This window comes from Dasypus novemcinctus, chromosome 11, assembly GCF_030445035.2.
Source record: "Dasypus novemcinctus isolate mDasNov1 chromosome 11, mDasNov1.1.hap2, whole genome shotgun sequence".
Taxonomy (NCBI): Eukaryota; Metazoa; Chordata; class Mammalia; order Cingulata; family Dasypodidae; genus Dasypus; species Dasypus novemcinctus.
Window position 1 is genome coordinate 2,936,469 of NC_080683.1, and position 17,968 is coordinate 2,954,436.

The following is a 17,968-nucleotide window of genomic DNA, read 5'->3' on the forward strand; positions in this document are numbered from 1 at the left end:
GATGGACTTAAGCTCAATAAAACAGATTAAAGCATCACCAGTGATGGGCACTGAGGAGATAGGGTGAAGGGCGTAAGATGCTTGTAGATTTAGAACATCACCTCTGTGAGTATGAGAGGGAGTCAAAGTAATTGAAAGAGATAACACGGAAGACCGAGGTCTCTGAAGTTAAATGGCCAAAGTTAGTAGTAGGCCTGTTGTTGTAGACATGACTTCTGCAATGTTTGGCAGCTTAGGGAAAAAAAACACAAGAATAAGACTATTGAGACACAGAGAACAGACAACCGGGGCGGGAGGGGCGGGGGGGGGAGGGAATAACTAACTAAATAAATAAATCTTTAAAAAAAAAAAAAAGACTATTGAGTTTACCCATATCTGGAGTTTGTCAGGATCGTGATAGAATATCAGGTGAGTAAGACATTCTAAAGTGCTAGTGAAGGTGTAATTGGAATTGTCAACTATCGACTATGCAGTAAAAAAAACTAAATAGACAAGGAAAATGGAAAAGCTGGCATTCTTGGTGAGAGATTCAGTGGAAGGAAAGGAATGGGAGATGTGAAGATTGGGTGGTTGTGATCTGAGGGAAAATTCAGAGTTCAAGATCTTGAAGGTGTATCTTTCCAAGTGATGCAGAGATCGGAGGTACAACCTTGCTCCTGGATGGCTGAAGCAGAGCAGGGAAAGAAGCTGGAGGGCTGTTGGAGTTGAGAAAGTTGAAGTCAACTGAGAGGGCAGGTGTAAGATTCATCTGATCTGTGTAGTTTTCAGTCAAGACAGTGGCTCGGGATGAAGTATGGAGGAAAAGTGAGTTATATGTACGTGATGCTTGGAGGATGGTGGAGATACTGGTGGAGCACATTGTGCTGTGAAGATAGGAAAAGCATGGCAAATGCTAAAGACATCGAGAGAGGAGGAAGAGGTTATCACTGGTACAGGGTGATAAAGAGAAGTGACCCCTTCTCAGCCACTTTTCCCCAGTGATGGGGTTGAAGAAAGAGCAGCCCAACAAAGAGAAGACATTTTCAAGAATGATACAATGGATTCAAATATATGAGAAGTTCTATAGGATATTGTGAAATGGATTTGTAGAAGGGTCTTGGTAGGGTAGGGAATTAAATTGGGAAGTTAAATCTTATTGAGAGTTCAAGGTAAGACAAAGTCTGGAGGGTTTTGCTTCTAGAAGTGGGAGGTTGCTTTTTTTTAAATTTTAGAATAGAAGATGCATTGGATTAATTGGGGAAAAGATAAATACCTTCAAGGATCTTATGGGGATACACAAGATAAGGTATCTCTTCCAGTTCCATGACTATAAGTGCCACCTTCATGTTGACAACTCCAAATTTTGTCTCTCCAGCCCTGACCTTGCCTCTGAAAATCATATGTACAGTTGTCAAGTAACATTGCTAATAAATTTAGACTTGTTAGAACTAAAATAGAACTCTTGGTCTTCCCACACTATTAGAATCCTGCCTCTCTCCCAGTTTCCCACCTCTTGCTGCCCATGCAATCCATCAACTGATCCTATCAACTCTACCCCTAAAATACATCCCAAATTTGTCTACTACTTTCCATCTCTACAGTTGCCACTTTCTCCAGAATTATTGCCAATTGTCTCCTAACTGATGTCCCTGCTTTCACTCCTGTCTCCCACAATCTAGTCTAATAAATATAGGAGCCACAGTGATCTTTTAAAAACATAAATCAAATCCTCCCGCCCCCTCCCCACTGCACAAATGCATGTGCACGCGCACACACACCTGCTTACACCCACCAAAGGCTTTCTATGGTTTAATAAAATCCAGACCATTTACCCCTCCTTAGGTGGCCCTGCATGGTCTGGCCCCTGCCCTCCTGACCACACCCCCCACCCCTCTCCCATTCTAGCTGCTCCAGCCACACTGGCCTTTCTGTTTCTCAACACCCCCAGCTCATTTCCACCTCACAGCCTTTGACATAGCTCTTCCCTTTGCCTGGAATGCTTGTCCCCCAAAACTTCACGTCATTGCTTGTTCTTGGCCTTGGATCTCAGCTTAAATATCACCTGCTCAAAGAGGCCTTTCCTGACCATCATTATTATGCCACTGTTACCACCTCACCCTCTCATAGCCTCATAGCACTAGCCATCTACTTCTTCGTCAGCTTATTTTCTGCCTTGCCTCACAAGAATGTCAGCTCCATCAGTGCACGTGCCTTGTCTGACTTGTTTGGCACCATACCCTTCCCACCTAGAACAGGACTCAGTACCCCGAAGGTACTCAATAAATACTAATAGGTATTAAATGGAAGGATGATTGGATAATGGAGGTGGTTTAGACTGGAGTTACATTTAAAGTCAGATTTAGGGAAGCGAATTTGGCTCGATGGATAGAGCATCCACCTACCACATGGAAGGTTCAGGGTTCAAACCCAGGGCCTCCTGACCTGTGTGATGAGCTGGCCCATGCGCAGCACTGATGTGCGCAAGGAGTGCTGTGCCATACAGGGTGTCCCCCACATAGGGGAACCCCATGCACAAGGAGTGCGCCCATAAGGAAAGCCGCCCCACATGAAAAAAGTGCAGCCTTTCCAGGAGTGGCACCACACATGGAGAGCTGATGCAGCAAGATGACGCAACAAAAAGAGACACAGATTCCCGGTACCGCTGACAAGAATATAAGCGGACACAGAAGAACACTCAACAAATGGACACAGAGAGCAGACAAAAGGAGGGGGGGGGGAAGGGGAGAGAAATAAGTAAAAATAAATAAATCTTTAAAAATAAAGTCAGGTTTAAGTTTAGGCTTAGGAATGGGGATGAGTTGGTTTCAAGATTAGCCATAGAAACCAAGTTGGGTTGGTTTAGGGGATGTTTTATTTGGGGGTTTATTTATTGGGATGTGTGTAGATTTGAGGTTGGAGTTGAGTATGAGTTGTGATTTTGGTTAAGGTTAAATTCGGGTTGGGGTCAAAATTGGCATTAACTCCCAGTTTAGGTTTTGGGGCTGAGTTCTGGTTTGAGGCTAGCGTCATTTCAGCCTTGTCTGGAAGCCTCACAGATTTCACTGGATTCCCCACAGAGACCACTGCAGAGACTGTTGCCCTGAGTTAGGGGCACAAGACTCCAGTCATCATCCCTCCCGCCCAGGGAAAGCCCCAAACCAACTGCCAGTCTCCCCAAGAAAGAAACCGAATTTCACACAACCTCTGAAACTGAGATTGAAACCAAGATTGGCCCATTTCAAGGAGCGTCGCGAAGCACACCACAACACCCATGACATGGAGCTCTGGCCCAGTTCTTGCCCTTCCTTCCTCTCTGCCCCTCACGTCTCCCCATCACTCCTCACCTTCCTCTTTTGGCCCTCAATTCCTCAGTATTCCTTTATGACGTAAGTTTCTCCCTTTCTCTCTGTTTCTCACTGTTAAATACAACACCATTTTATATTTGAATATAGCTTAGCTGGGATTTTTCATGTCATTAGAGAGACAGAAAAAGGCAACAGGCACTCTCGCCTTGCTCTTTTGGCCAACGTACCTGTCCTGCCCTCTTTGTGTCATTTTCGCCATTTTTCCTCTGCCAGGTGGCCATGCAAGTAAACCTGGGGACTTAGAATCTATAATGGGGAATTGTAGCTTGTAAATCAGCCCTCTTCATCCCTTTTCATCCCTTTCTTCACTATCTGGGACCCCTGCTCTGTTATTTTCTCTCATTTCTCTTCCTTCCCTACCTGAATAAATTACTGGCCTAACTCAAAAAAAAAAAAAAAAGAAAGAAAGAAAGAAAGAAAAGAAAAGAAAAAGGCAACAGAAAGGAAAAGAACCTCCATAGGAAAAGGGACAGAGAAAAGGAAAGGAGCAGGTGCCAAGAGGGAATCTATCAGCAAGAAGGAGTGAGAGGAAGGCAAGATACACACCAGGAAATTTAAAAGAGGCATCCTTGACTTCTCTCTTCTTCCTCTATCACATCTGGTCAGCCAACAGGACCTGCAGATTTTTCCTAAAAACTCTCCTTTCCGTTCTGCCGCTGCCTGGATCTAAGTGCAGGCCTCTGCCATCTCCATCGTAGATTATCAGAGTCCTCCCAACTGCTCTCCATACTTCTGGCTTCCTCTGTAGTCCCCAAGTCCCCTACCCTCCTCCATTCTCTCTCTAGCTTCCAGGCTCATTTTTTTTAACATACCAATCTGAGTGGATCCCTCCCTTGCTTAAAATCTTTAGTGGCTTCCATCACATTTAGAATAAAATCTAAACGTCTTTGCTTGCTTTTAAACCTTTCAACATGTCTGTCAGCTTCCTCTCAAGACTCATCTCTGCTCCTTCCGCTTGCACCCACTTGCAGATCTCAGCACGCTTAGTGCTCTCCCACCTCCAGTCTTGGCACACACCGTTCCCTCCACCTGGGCGCTCCTCCCCTCCTCCGTTGCCTCAGTAGGTGATGCCTGAGCCACTGCCCACGCCGAGGTCCCATAAGCCCACTGCCGCAGGACTTGCCTCGCTGTACTGCAATTACCAGGCTCTTGCTGGTCTCCCACACTGGTCCTTGAGCTCCTGGAGGGCAGGGGACTGTCCCCCACATCTTCACCCTGAAAGCCTTGTATAAGGTGCTCAAAAACATGTGCGGAACTGAGAGAAAGCTAAAGAATGGAATGAGAAAGGAAAGAAACGATGGATAAGAGTAGGAAGGCACGAAGAGCAAAGCTGCAGGGCCCGAGGAGAGGGAGGAGAACAGAGCGGAAATCGCTCCTCTGTGTGTGCTACCCAGTGTGTTGCTTAAGAGCCGCAGGACGCCAAGACCCTCCGGGGCTCGGTGCCCAGTGCCCGAGGAGAGCAGCAGTGCGGAGCGCCCAGTGCAGCAGTGCGGGCTGCGGCCCCTGTCACCACCAGCACCTCCCAGACCACCCAAATGAAACCGCAGCAGCATCAATGATGTAGTAAGAGTATTTGAGGTGGACAATTGGCATTTTTCTCAACCTTAGAAAAGTAAATAAAATCATTTTTACAGATTTTTGCTTTTTTTTCTTAAACCTGTAATTTGCAAACTAAGTGAAAACTGGCTCATGTGGAAGAATGTTCATCTCAATGTCATTCATATTAGCCCAAAACTGGAAACAAAGCAATGCCCATCAACAGAAGAATGGATAAATACATTACAGTGTTATCACACAATAGACTATTGCACCACAACTTTAAAAACATGGCCATAGTATGGATGAGTCTCATAAACACGATGTTGAGTGAAATAAGCCCAAGACAAATGAGTATACTCTGTTTGATTTCACTCATATGAAGTTCAAAAGCAGGCAGAACTAATCTGTGGTGACAGAGGTCAGACAGTGGTTATTGTTAGAGGGCGTCAACTGGTAGGGGACCTCGGTGGTGGCCATGTGGCTACAAACATGAAAATTCATCAAGCTGTATGCGTAAGAGGTGTGTACTTCACTGTACCCAAGCTATACATGGACAACAAGGGGGGAAATCCTAGAGTAGCTTTGAAACAGTGCACGGGACCTGCAGGTGCAGCTTCCAGTCAAGCCCCCGGGCATCCCCCCCAGGCCACAGCCCTTCAGCCCCCACAGGAGGCATTCTGAAGCCTGCCCTGGTAGAGCACTCTGGAGGTCTGCAGCCGCATTCCTTGACGCCGTGCATTTGTTTGTTTGGGATTACATAAATCAGACCGTGGGGCCCCTGAGGTCGGGATGGGGCTGAGGGCATCTGCTGCGAGTGGGAAGAGGCCTCATCACACGCGAGCGTACGACATCATCTCTGCGTAGGGGACCGTGAGATTTACCTCCCAAACCAGACACTTGAGAGGGAGAGGAGGCTCCATTAACGACGGGCAGGAGCCAGATGTCCTGGGCAAGGAGTGCATAATGGAACTTCTCGATAGGAACCTGCTGAGGCCTTAGAAAACACCTACTGGGGTGAGTGTGGCTGGGGTCGTTTGGGACAAGAGAAGAAACGGGGTGCAGAGAGAGGCCTTTAATCTGCCAGGGGTGCAGAGGTGTTACCTATGATCACTCTTCAGGGAACTGGCCTCCAGCCCACAACCCCCCTGCTCCCCCCGCTCCTCCCTGAATTCACTGTCCCTTCTCTGGAACTCCTAAACCTGACCCTGCTCCCTGGCCCTCCCACCCACGGCTCGGTTCCCCTGACCCCACTCCCTTTCGCAGAACTCAGTCGCCCGAGCCCCCAGCCTGCGGTTCCCTCCTAGGCCTCAGCCTTTCCTGCCTTCGCCTGAAACGGCAGCATCTTCTAAGCCCTGGGGGCTTCCCCGGCCCCAGCCCGGCCTAGAGCCCGCCCGCCGCCTGCCACGCTGCCACTGCTGCTTCCTCTATAAAGGGAACCAGGCGTCCGGGCCCAGGGGCCCCGCTCGGCAGGTGAGACTCCCCGGCCCCTCTCCCCGGCTGCCCGGGCCGCAGCCCCCCCGCCCGCGCCGCCCCTCCCGGCCCTCCTGGCCCTCCCGTCACCCGGCCACCCGCGGCTTGGCCTGGGGGGGCTGGTTCTGGATGCCGCCCCCCCCCCCACGACTGACTCCTGTCTGTCGGCCTCTTTCTCTGGCTCTTTCAGCCGCGGTCCCTCCCGTTCCCCGCCGGAATCCGTTTCTCTTTCTGCACCCCGCTCACCTCGGGGTTCCTCTGACGGCACCTGTCCCCCCTGCCTGCGGCCCGGGCCCTGCGGGAGGGGGCCCGCCTTCCGCGGCGCCCCGCCCCGCTCACGGCCGGCTCCGCAGGCTCGCCCATGACCCGGCCTGGACGTCTCCGCCTCCTGCGGGCGCGCGGCCCCCTGCTGCTGCTGCTGCTGGGCATGCTGCTGGACCTGGCGCCCGGAGCCCAGGTGAGGCGCGGAGGCCGGGGCTGCCCGCCCGCGGCCCGCGCCCGCCCGGCTGACTCTGCTCTCTCCTAGGGGCTCGCTGGGGCCGGCCTCGCCCCCGCCTCCGCCTCTCGGGCTGCCCACCAGCACCCCCGGAAGCACTCCGCCCGAGGCGCCCTCAGGCCTGCTGCTCACCTCGTTGGTAATCACCCGTCTCCTCGCCCGCCCCCGCCCCCGGGAGCCGAGCATCCCCACCCCCCAGGGACAGGCCCACTTCTCCCCCAGCCTCCAGGATCTCAGCCCCCCAGCGCCTGCTTCCACGGGGACCGAGGCCTCGAGGCCCCAGACCCTCAACCTCCTTCCCACGGCTCTTCCCAGGAGATCCCGGCACCCAGAATTCGCTGCGCTGGAGAGCAAACACAGACCGCGCCTTCCTCCGCCACGGCTTCGCTCTGAGCAATAATTCCCTCCTGGTCCCTGCCAGCGGCCTCTACTTTGTCTACTCCCAGGTGGTCTTCTCTGGGGACGGCTGCCCCCCCAAGGCCACCGCTGTCCCTCCCTACCTGGCCCACGAGGTCCAGCTGCTCTCCCCCCAGTACCGCTCCCACGTGCCTCTCCTCAGTGCCCAGAAGACCGTGTGTCCAGGGCAGCAGGGGCCTTGGGAGCACTCGGTGTACCAGGGGGCCGTGTTCCTGCTCACCCGGGGAGACCAGCTGTCCACTCGCACAGACGGCATCTCCCACCTCCTCCTCAGACCTAGCAGCGTCTTCTTCGGAGCCTTCGCCCTGTAGCACCTGGGGGAAAAAAATCAGTTTCAAGACCTACTCCCTATTTTGCCTTCGTTCTGACAGTTTCAAGGGTCACTGCCACCTCTCCTTTAATCATTCCAGCAGTCTCAAGTCTTTCCTTACTCCCATCACCTGGAGCTTCCAAAGAATTTTAAGCACCGAAGGGGACCACACCTTCCTGAACCACCCCAGATGCTTGGCTGCGGGTTTCACACCTGCCTAGAAATTCCCAGCCCAGAGCTGTCTGTCTGTCCTGCCCTTCTAGGTGGGGCCTAGACCTGGACATGGAAGAGAAGCAGACAGACACATGGGGGAGCTGAGGCGGATGCCTGGAGGCAGGGGTGGGTGGGGGCATTATTTATGAAGGCAAAACAAATTAAATTATTTATTTATGAAGAATGGGGAGAGTGAAATAATAGACATCCGAAGAGAAAGAAAGAAACAGACCCAAGAGATGAGGAATGAGGGGGCGTCAGCACTAGAATGACCTGGAGAGAGAGGAAAGAAGCCAGTCTGAGGGACCAGAGGGCTCTAAAGGAAGGAGAAAAACTCTTAGGAGCCAGGGGCTGCGTGACTCAACACCCCCGGGGAGAGAGCTGCACCCTCGATGAAGCCCAATAAACTTTTTTTTTCTCTGAAAGACCGTCTGCCTGTGTCTCTTGTCTGGGAGGGGAGAACTTCCCACGTATCCATAGGAATGGGGGGAAGGACAGCAGGCTCCCAGGGGACCGGAGCTGTGGGCAGCACCAGGAGATAAAGGGCCCCGGGGGATGGGGCAGACTCAGGTGTTGGGGTGGGGGGGGGGTGCTTGGCAGCCAGCCTGCTGGAGCAAAGTCACAGGATAAGAAGACGGGAAAAACGGGGGTCCAGCGTCTGGAGGGTTGGGCTCAGGCCCTGGGAGATATGGCTGCGTGTAGGAGCTCTGCAGAATGGGGGGTACGGAAGGGGGGAGGGGTGACCACTCCTCTGTGGGTGGGGTAGGGGGGCCCACGGAAGACGTGGCTGTACACGGGTCCTGTGGGGGTGGGGAGCCTGCAGAATGGGGGGTACGGAAGGGGGGGAGGGGTGACCACCCCTCTGTGGGTGGGGTAGGGGGACCCACAGAAGACGTGGCTGTACACGGGTCCTGTGGGGGTGGGGAGCCTGCAGAATGGGGGGTATGGAAGGGGGGGAGGGGTGACCACCCCTATGTGGGTGGGGTAGGGGGACCCACGGAAGATGTGGCTGTACGCGGGTCCTGTGGGGGCGCAGAGCCTGTAGGACTATGAGGATGTGGAAGACGGGACATTTAAGAAACATACGGGGCTCTGAAAGGGGGGGCTTTACTCAAAAATCAGGGACCTCTTGGAAGCCGAGACTGAAACCAGCAGCGTGAGGAACAGGTCAGAGTGAAAGGAGAAGGCGGCCCTGCGGGGTCTGTGCATTCCCAGGGCTGATTTCACTCCCTCTGGGGCTGTCCCAGGCTTGTCCCTGCTCCCCTCCCGCAGTCCTTCCAGAGGCCCCTTCCACGCCTACAACCTCCAGCCATGTCTCATCCCCCAGCCCCTTCCCCCTGCCAGGGGCCCACAGCCCAGCCCCGGCCACAGGCCTTCGCCCCTTGGTGGGAAGGGGTCTTCCTTCCTCGTGGACCGGCTTTCCGAAGCCCCTCCTGGCCTGTCCTCTCTAGCTCTGTCCTCGTGTCTGTCTGGAGACCAGGAGGAACCGGGTATGGACCCGGTCTCCAAAAGAAACAGAGGCAATGGCACCTGGAGGGCGGGAGGGGCGGGGGCAGCCTCTGGGGTCCTGCACACATCAGGAAGCCCCCCTCAGAATCCCAGCGGGGAGGGCGCGAGTATCCTGGAAGCCTGGATGTCCCCAACTTTCCAAACCCCCACCCCCCGTGATGGAGAAGAAACCGAGACTGAAGGTGCAGGGCCCACTACCGCTTCCTCAAGATGAGCTCATGGGTTTCTCCACCAAGGAAGTTTTCCGCTGCTTGAATGCGAGCCTCTCCCCGCCCTCCTCTCGCCCCGTGGGTCTATAAAGGCGGCAGTGGCCCAGCCAGCCAGCAGAAGCTCCCTCCACAGGACACCCCGCACCAGCCAGGAGGGAGAGAAGCAGCCCCAGGCCCCCCGGGACAGCCCGCCGAGCCACGCCCTCAGACACACCGGGCAGGATCTTTCTCCCCTCTCACACGCACCGCCCCGGGGCTCCACCATCTCCCAGCTGGCCTTGAGCCCCTCTGCAAAGACACCATGAGCACAGAAAGCATGATCCGGGATGTGGAGCTGGCCGAGGAGGCGCTCCCCAAGAAAGCGGGGCCCCAGGGCTCCAGGCGGTGCTGGTGCCTCAGCCTCTTCTCCTTCCTGCTCGTCGCAGGGGCCACCGCGCTTTTCTGCCTGCTGCAGTTCGGGGTGATCGGCCCCCAGCGGGACGAGGTGAGTGCCTCGCCTTCTCCCACCCGGGAGGTGAGCGAAAAGAGGGGAGGAAGAGTGGCAGAATCCAGGAAGGCAGGAAAAGAAGGGGCGGGAGAGCCGTGGAGCCCTCGGGTGCCTGCCCATGGAAGGAGCTCACTAGAGAGGTGTCAAATGAATGGGGAGAAGAACAAACGAGCGGATACACATAAAGAGATGTGGAGAGCGATGTGGGATGTGGGTAGAGAGATGGGGAAGAAATAAGGTTACGAATAAAGATGTTGAGACAGAAAGGGATGTGGGAGATAAGACAGAGAGAGATAAAGGACCGAGGAGGGAAGGAGATAAGGAAAGAAGAAGATAGGGTGCTGGTACTGAAACAGCGTTGTCAAATGGATGGAAGAAGAAACAGATGAGTGAATGAACGACAAGGGAGAAGGCCGAGCGGCCCGGGCAGGAGGGCAGGTGGGATCAGGAGCCCAGCTCCTCCTCGCCGGTGAGGACCCTCCCGTTAAGCCCCCCTTTTTCTCTCCAGCAGCTCCCCAGTGGCTTCCACCTCAACAGCCCCCTGGCGCAGACCCTGAGTGAGTGTCCCCGCACTCCTGACTCTGGCTTCGGGCCGGGGCGGCGGCCAGTCCTGGGGCGGAGGCCGTGGGGGCCCATTCCAGCGGGGGCAGAGGAGGGGGTCGGTGTGGGGGCGTCTTCTGGGAGGTCTGAGGGTCTCACCCTCTTCTCCTCCCTCCTCAGGATCGTCCTCCCGGGCCCCGAGCGACAAGCCCGTCGCCCACGTCGTAGGTAAGAAGAAGTCGGGGGCCGCCTCGGGGCCACGGGGGGGGGCGCGGAGGGGCCGAGGCGCAGGACGCGCGCGGCGGGCTCGAGGGGAAGGCGCGGCGCCGCCCCGGCCCCCGCGGGCTCCTCAGAAGCGCGCGGGCAGATGGGATGTGGGGCGACGCCGGGACCGGAAGCGGAAGCGGGGGTGGCGGGCGTGCGGGCCAGGATGTGGCGCGTGGAGGCCGCGGGGGCGCGCTGACGCCCGCCTTCCCCCGCAGCGGACCCCGAGGCCGAGGGCCGGCTGCGGTGGCTGAGCCGGCGCGCCAACACGCTGCTGGCCAACGGCGCGGCGCTGACCGACAACCAGCTGGTGGTGCCGGCCGACGGGCTCTACCTCGTCTACTCGCAGCTGCTCTTCACCGGCCAGGGCTGCGCCCCCGCGCAGCCGCTGCTCACCCACACCGTCAGCCGCTTCGCCGCCTCCTACCAGACCAAGGTCAACCTGCTCTCGGCCATCAAGAGCCCCTGCCCGCGGGAGACCCCCGAGGGGGCGGAGGCCAAGCCCTGGTACGAGCCCATCTACCTGGGCGGGGTCTTCCAGCTGGACAAGGGCGACCGCCTCAGCGCCGAGACCAACCTGCCCGCCTACCTGGACTTCGCCGAGCCCGGGCAGGTCTACTTCGGCCTCATCGCCCTGTGAGGGGCTCCGACCCCCGTCCTGCTCGGCCCCTGTCCCCTCACCCGCCGCAGTCCCCGTGCTCTTCTTTCCTTCAGAGCCCCTCGTCCCCTTCTGGCCTAGAACGGGAAGGAGGGGCTCCAGGGCGGTGTCCCAAGCTTATAACTTTAAACGGCAACGACACACTTGGAAACGTACATGCCAGGGTGCGTGGCCACCACCTGGAATTCAGAATGGGGCGCCCAGAACGCACCAGGGCCTGGGGTTGGGATTCCCGAGTGGGAGCCCTTGGGGCGCTGGGAATGCGGAGGCCGGGGCTGCTTTGGCTCCTGTCAGAGCCCTTCGGCCATCCCTGACCTAGAACCTGACGTGAGTGGACCCCAGACCTCCCGCTCTCCAGGTGTTTCCAGACTGTTCCCTGAGAGCGGAGCCCAGCCCCTGCCCCTCCCCACAGGACGCACTCCCTATTTATGTTTGCACTAGAGGTTATTTATTATTTATTTATTATTTATTTATTGACCAATTAACTTATTTATTCGGGAGGTTGGGGTGTCCCAGGGGACCCAGCGTAGGGACAGCCTTGGCTCTGGCGTGTTTTCTGTGAAAACGGAGCCGAGCCGTGGGCTGCTCCCCCTTGGCCTCCTGGCCTCCGTGCCTCCCTTCGCTTATGTTTTGAAGAAATATTTATCTGATCAAGTTGTCTGAATAATGCTGATTTGGTGACAGGCTGTCGCTACATCGCTGAACCTCTGCTCCCCAGGGGAGTTTTGTCTGTAACCGCCCTACTGGTCAGTGGCGAGAAATAAAATGTGCTTAGAAAAGAAACGCGGTCTCTTTCTTGGAATTTATACTGCACCTGCCCCCCTCCCTCTTGGGGTGGGGAGACTGCCACCTGCAGCCCACTCCCCACAGGGCTCAAGCTCCCTGGGGCCCCTTCCCCCTTCTTTAGATTCTCAGGCCCCCTGGGGCCAGGAGATCCTACATAAACCAATGCCCCCCTCTCCCAGGAAACCCAGAGCCCAAAGATCTCTCCCTCCGGGCATGGGAATTTCCCACTCTGGGAATTCCAATTCCTCTCGGGAAAGTCCTGCTGCTCAGGTGAGATTTCCGGCTGTTGCGGTTTGTGAGAGCCTGGGAGGAGTCAAATTCTCCGGCACCTGATTCACAGCCTAAGAGCTTCCGGAGACTCAGGTGTCTGGGCTGCAGATCCCGGCCACCCAGCCCTGTCCTAACTTTGTAACCTGAACCAGTTGCAGGGCTGAGATGGGCATGTCCGCCGCCTGTGGGGTCACTGGAGGAAAGCTGTGAGCTCCATCACGGCCCCCAGCGAACCAGGGCTTTCTCCTTTCTCCAGCTCAAGGTAGCCTGCTCAAGGTAGCCAGCCCCAGCCGCGCTCTCCCTTCCATTCTCTCGGTGGCCAAGGTGGCAGCGATGGAAGATGAGAACACAAGCGGCGAGATGTGGGCGAAGGGCTCCCGTGCCCACTTGGGTCTCAGCAAGTTTGAGTGACTGTTAAGCAAAGGAGTGTGGAAAGAGAAAAGTCCCCCCACTCCCACCCTCAGGAGGGGCTCTTTTCGGGAGACAGGGCCCAAGATCAATCTGGAGCTGGAGCCCCAGGGGTTCAGAAGTCGGGCTGTCCTTCCAACTCGGGGATGCAGGCAGGGGACAACCACGTGGTGTGCCACAGGGTAGGGTGACTGCCGGGGTGACCTAGATAGGGCATTGACACCCTTCTGCCTCCCCCAGACCTGGCTGAAGGTCGGTCGTGGGGGGCGGTGGGTGGGTGCTGTTACTCACCCTGCCCTCCCCACACACACTTGCCGCTTCCGGGAACAAGACCTGAAGTGTGAATGAGGACCGAGGGCTCTCATCCACCCTGGACCAGAGCGTTTGCTCCTATCACAGCTCTGCCCCCTTCCCAGGGGCTCCCCCGGGATCCCCAGGCCCAGTGGGCCCTTCCCCACCCAACCCGTCTCGCTCGCCCCTTCTCAAATGCCCAACTCCCTCCTGCAGCCACTTCCCTTCAGACCTCGTGGGCTCCTTGGAAAAGAGGTGACGGCCGGGCAGTGGCTAAAGGGACCTCCAGCAGCCAACGCCAACGGGGACGTGCTGGGCCTGCCCGCGCTCCATTCCTCAGCCACGCTAGGCGTTCACTCTGCGGCTTGGGCCTTCAGAGGGCAGGGTCACTTTCCCTGCAACGACCTCTCCCCGTCGGGGAGCCTCATTAGACTTTTTAGAGCCTGTTATTATCAATCAAAACCCTGGTTTCTCATGTGAAAATGTAAAAAATTAGAAATGGCACTTTGCCTGTCCCTCAAATATCCTTTCTAACTTTTATAAATATTCTGAACTAATAATCTTTTTTTTTTTTCTTGATATATTGTTGCAAGCAAAACAGAAGCCCTTCTTGGATCGCAGGAGACACACACTTTTGGTGAGGTGGCACCATAGATATATCCCTTGCTAAAATGAGGCTGCCACTTCTTGGGTCAAAAAAAAAGAGAAGAGCGCAGGCTCCTCCCTTAGAGCGGCCTCTGGTGGGGACCCCGCGGCTCTGAACCTCGGGGCGCCCGGACGTGCTTCGGGCCTTGAGGAACTCCCCTTCCTTCTGCGCTCCAAGGGGGCTCACGCCAGGGTCCAGCCAGTCCCAGGCAGGGAGTGCGTGGGGCTGGCAGACCACCCAGCATCCTCGGGCGCGGGGGTCAGATGTTAGGAATTGTTGCCAGCAACCGGGAAAACACAGAGAGGCGCGGAACCGACCCTCGCGCACCGCCGCGACCCGAGACACGCCGGCACGTCAGCACCCACGCGGGCAGCACTGGGAGCTGACATCCTTTATTTCCATCCGTTTCCAAGGGGAAGCCCGCTGCACTTCTCCCGCTGCCCCGGGGTCCCCGGGGTCCGGGCGGACGCGCCCGCGCCGCCGGCTTCCCGAGGACGCGCGCGGCGCTCACCCCACCATGACCGCCCCGAAGAAGGTCTTGCCGCGCCTGTAGTCCACCAGGTCGGGGGTGCTGACGTTGACGAACACGCGCTCGCCGCCGCGGAGCTGCACCAGGCCGCCGAAGCCCACGCTCGTGTACCAGAGCGGCCCCGGCTCGTGCGCCCCGGGCCGGCCCGCCGCGGGGGCCACGGTCTCGGCGCCCTCCAGCAGCAGCTCGGGCGCGCCCGGGCCGTAGGCGCCCCCCGCGCGGTACAGCGCGCTGCGCAGGGTGAGCGCGGGGCGGCGCGCGCCCGCGGGGGCCGCCCGGCCGCGGTAGCCCACGTGGCAGTAGAGGTAGTAGAGCCCCGCGCGCGGCAGCGCCAGCCCCTCGGGGCCCGAGAACCGCGCGCCGCTCCGCAGAAAGGCCTCTTCGTTCCTCGCCTCCCAGCCCAGCCCCTGCCCCTTGGTCCAGGCACCTGCGGAGACAGCGGCGGCCGCGCGCGCGGGCCGAGCCTGAGGCGCCGTCCCCGCCCGGGGCTGCCGGGGGTGGGCGTGGGGGCGCCGGCGGGCCCCTGCGGGGACCGCGGGGGTGGGCGGCGGGGGGATGGCGCTTCCTCTGGCACGAGGAGGAGCTGGGGGCTGCCGGGACCCGGGTGTGGGGTGCGCAGCGCGGTGTGGCGGGGACCCGGGCGGGGTTTTGGCTGCCCCGGGAGGGAGGCCCGAAGCTGGAGTGGGGGGGGCGAGCGGCAGGTGGGCGCTTGAGGCGCCAGAGGCGGCGCGGCAGACCCCGAGCGCCGCACTAGCGAGGCGCCGGCGGACCCACCCCCAGGCGAGCCCCTCGGAGCCTTGCCGGGTTCTCTGGGGCTGCGGGATCCTTACCTATGAGGTGGGCAGCCGGGAGCCCGGGGCCGTCAGTTTCCACCTCCTCCTCCTCCTCCGGGGGCTCTTGGGACCCTGGAAGGGGCGAGGAGCCCAGGACTGGAGAGGGGGGCCACCGCGCACGGTTCCCAGAGGACACGGCGCCAGCGCCCGGGATGGGGAGCCTGGATTCCGGGAGGGCGAGGCTATCGGGGCGTGAGCGCGGGCGCTGCGAGTCCGCGAGCCAGGGGGAGGGCTGCTCTTACCCAGTCGAGGCTGGCTCTGTGCCCCCGGGTCAGCAGTCTCCGGGACCTGGGTGGGTGGGGTCACAGTGCCCAGCGTTGAGGTTCAGCTCATGCCAATCCCAACCCTCCCAGCGCGGACCGCAACTCCAGGCTGGGGTTCCTCCCACCAGCCCAACATCTCCCCAGGAAGAAGAGCAGGCAAGGCGGGGCGGCTGGGCTGAAGAAGAGGGGAGACAGGGGGGCAGCCGGGAGGGGGCTCGGGGACATCGGGGGCCCAACGGCCTACAGGAATGTGGCAAGAAAGCGGGTGAAAGGACAGAAGAGACCTCCCCACCGGGAGCAGAGGAGACGGAGGAAGAGGAAGAGGCTGGCGGGCAGCCCCAGGCCCCCAGGCCAGAGGTGAGCCGGCACCCTTGGGAGAAGCCTGGGCGGCCTGCCGCGGTCACTCACCTGTCCCCTCTGCTCCTGGGGCGCCAAGGCCAGCACGGCCAGGACCGTGGTGGGCACAGCGAGCACCAGGGTGCCCAGCGCGGTGGCCGCTGCTACGGCCAGCAGCAGGCAGCCCCGCCCCTGCGGCCTCCCACCCCGAGCCTCCAGCCCCAGCGCCCCCATGGAGACTCTGAGCTGGTGCCAGGGCAGGGGGGCTTTCATACTCCAGGGGTGGGGCCACCCCCCACCCAAGACCCACACACCTGGCCGGGACTTTCCGCCAAGCCCTGCACCCCTCACCCAGCTTCCTGTTTACCCAGAGCTAGGGCGGGGCAGCTGGATGCCTGGGTTCTCTGAACTGGGGACGGAGTTGGGGTGAAGAGGCAGGTTTTCAGGCTCGAGCCGGAGGAGGCTTTGGAGATCGTCTGGTGCAGCGGGGAGGGAAACTGAGGCCCAGGGAGGAAAGGTAGCTGACAGAAAGCAGGCGGCAAGGCTGCAGTGGGAACACAGGGCTCTGGCCACCAGGGCGGTCTGCGTTCTTCTATACCCCAGAGGGTGGGACAGGAAGACAGGGCCTGGGGTCTTGAGCGAGGGACGCCAGGGTCCCTGAGAAGAACACGTCTGCACGCTGAGCTGACCTCCCCCTTGCTCGCCCCAGATCCCTCCTGAAAGCAAAGTTCAGCCAGTCCACAGCCTTGGCAGGTGCAGGGGGCTCATCTGGGGAGAGACAGCGGTCAAGCATTGCCACTCTTCCCAGGCGGACAGACAGGAGAAGGCGGAGGCCTGTCCCACCCTCAGGTAGCTTCGCAGTCTAGGATGACCCCCATCCATCCGCAGGGGCTTACTAGATGTTGGTGAATAAATGAATGAAGGGATATGTGAATGAATGAATGAGCAAAACAAAGCCACAAAGACCAAATGGATGATACAGGTAAGCAATGCGGTAGGAGCTAAAAGGAGAGACCGGGTCCTTGGAAGCTGCAGGGAGGCCCAGATCATCTTCCCCTTCTTGAGGACATCGCTGTACGCTCAGGGTAATAATAATTACAGCTAATCGACAAAGGGCATCAGCATGTGCCTGCACTGATGCACACAGTTTACGTGTAATTACTCTTTTAATCTTTTTTTTCCTAAGATTTATTTTTATTTATTTCTCTCCCTTCTCCCCGCCCAGTTGTCTGTTCTCTGTGTCCATTTGCTGCGTGTTCTTTTTTGTCCACTTCTGTTGTTGTTAGCAGCATGGGAATCTGTCTCTGTTGTTGTCAGCAGCACGGAATCTGTCTCTTTTTTAGTTGAGTCATCTTGCTGCATCATTTCTCCGTGTGTGCGGCGCCGTTCCTGGGCAGGCTGCACTTTCTTTCGCACTGGGCGGCTCTCCTTACGGGGGACACTCCTTGCGCGTGGGGCTCCCCTACGCGGGGGGCACCCCTGCATGGCGCGGCACTCCTTGCGCGCATCAGCACTGTGCGTGGGCCAGCTCCACACGGGTCAAGGAGGCCCGGGGTTTGAACCACAGACCTCCCATGTGGTAGACGGATGCCCTAACCACTGGGCCAAGTACACCACCTCCTACTCTTCTAATCTTGAAGGGAGGAAAAAAACTCTAAGAGGAAACTAGGGCGTAGAGAAGTTAAGGAACTTTTGGAAGGTCACACAGCAAGTGGCAGAGCCAGGCTTTGAACCCAGGCAGTCAGGCTCCAGAATTTACAAGCAGTTTAAAAACTGAGTATTGACTTCAGATTTGTGCATTTTATTCTGTGCAAAGTTTACTGTCCTCAGATCCCTCAAAAAAGAAATGGGGAAACAAACGCTGAACTCAAGTTTAATAAACATGCTAAAGGGTTTAGAGGCGAAATGCATGGATGGTTGCAACTTTGAAAGGCATCAAAAAATAAGGTCGATTGATAGATAAATGTGTGCTAAAGCAAATAGAGCAAAACATCAACTGTAGAGTCTGAGTGGTAGGAATATGTTCACTGTGCAATTCTTCCCATTTTTCTCTCTTTGAAATTTTTAATATTAAAATGTTTAAAAGAACACACAATAAAATCGAGTGCCGTCCTACTGTCCTTCAGGAGCGTGCTAAGGGCCGGGGTGGG

The 17,968-nt window shown here is 57.6% G+C and overlaps 3 protein-coding genes across 6 annotated transcripts; 2 read left to right on the plus strand and 1 right to left on the minus strand.

The window, feature by feature from the left end:
- The first annotated feature begins 6,697 nt into the window (after positions 1–6,697).
- LTA (lymphotoxin alpha) lies at positions 6,698–8,214 on the plus strand. The gene is made up of 3 exons (XM_004467891.4): positions 6,698–6,810; positions 6,880–6,988; positions 7,165–8,214. The coding sequence occupies exons 1-3, from the start codon at positions 6,715–6,717 to the stop codon at positions 7,575–7,577; spliced, it is 618 nt and encodes a 205-aa protein (XP_004467948.2). The 5' UTR covers positions 6,698–6,714; the 3' UTR covers positions 7,578–8,214.
- Positions 8,215–9,636: 1,422 nt separating this feature from the next.
- TNF (tumor necrosis factor) lies at positions 9,637–12,233 on the plus strand. Of its 4 annotated transcripts, none has more exons than XM_058306445.2 (4): positions 9,637–9,991; positions 10,506–10,551; positions 10,715–10,762; positions 11,017–11,537. In XM_058306445.2, the coding sequence occupies exons 1-4, from the start codon at positions 9,809–9,811 to the stop codon at positions 11,436–11,438; spliced, it is 699 nt and encodes a 232-aa protein (XP_058162428.1). In that variant the 5' UTR covers positions 9,637–9,808; the 3' UTR covers positions 11,439–11,537.
- Positions 12,234–14,231: 1,998 nt separating this feature from the next.
- Positions 14,232–16,200, minus strand: LTB (lymphotoxin beta). Its single transcript, XM_004467876.5, has 4 exons — positions 15,891–16,200; positions 15,462–15,507; positions 15,217–15,291; positions 14,232–14,813 (listed from the first exon to the last, which is right to left on the minus strand). The coding sequence occupies exons 1-4, from the start codon at positions 16,089–16,091 to the stop codon at positions 14,365–14,367; spliced, it is 771 nt and encodes a 256-aa protein (XP_004467933.1). The 5' UTR covers positions 16,092–16,200; the 3' UTR covers positions 14,232–14,364.
- Between the last annotated feature and the right edge of the window lie 1,768 nt (positions 16,201–17,968).

What these genes read in the sequence shown, in the direction of transcription:
- LTA (XM_004467891.4), top strand. Translation starts at nt 6,715, where the DNA reads ATGACCCGGCCTGGACGTCTCCGCCTCCTGCGGGCGCGCGGCCCCCTG. An exon ending in ACCTGGCGCCCGGAGCCCAG is followed by an intron (nt 6,811 to 6,879) that starts GTGAGGCGCGGA and finishes GCTCTCTCCTAG; the next exon opens with GGGCTCGCTGGGGCCGGCCT. An exon ending in GCCTGCTGCTCACCTCGTTG is followed by an intron (nt 6,989 to 7,164) that starts GTAATCACCCGT and finishes GGCTCTTCCCAG; the next exon opens with GAGATCCCGGCACCCAGAAT.
- TNF (XM_058306443.2), top strand. Translation starts at nt 9,809, where the DNA reads ATGAGCACAGAAAGCATGATCCGGGATGTGGAGCTGGCCGAGGAGGCG. An exon ending in TCGGCCCCCAGCGGGACGAG is followed by an intron (nt 9,992 to 10,502) that starts GTGAGTGCCTCG and finishes TTTTCTCTCCAG; the next exon opens with CAGCTCCCCAGTGGCTTCCA. An exon ending in GCCCGTCGCCCACGTCGTAG is followed by an intron (nt 10,763 to 11,016) that starts GTAAGAAGAAGT and finishes CTTCCCCCGCAG; the next exon opens with CGGACCCCGAGGCCGAGGGC.
- LTB (XM_004467876.5), bottom strand. Translation starts at nt 16,091, where the DNA reads ATGAAAGCCCCCCTGCCCTGGCACCAGCTCAGAGTCTCCATGGGGGCG. An exon ending in ACAGAGCCAGCCTCGACTGG is followed by an intron (nt 15,292 to 15,461) that starts GTAAGAGCAGCC and finishes CGCCCCTTCCAG; the next exon opens with GGTCCCAAGAGCCCCCGGAG. An exon ending in CCCGGCTGCCCACCTCATAG is followed by an intron (nt 14,814 to 15,216) that starts GTAAGGATCCCG and finishes CTGTCTCCGCAG; the next exon opens with GTGCCTGGACCAAGGGGCAG.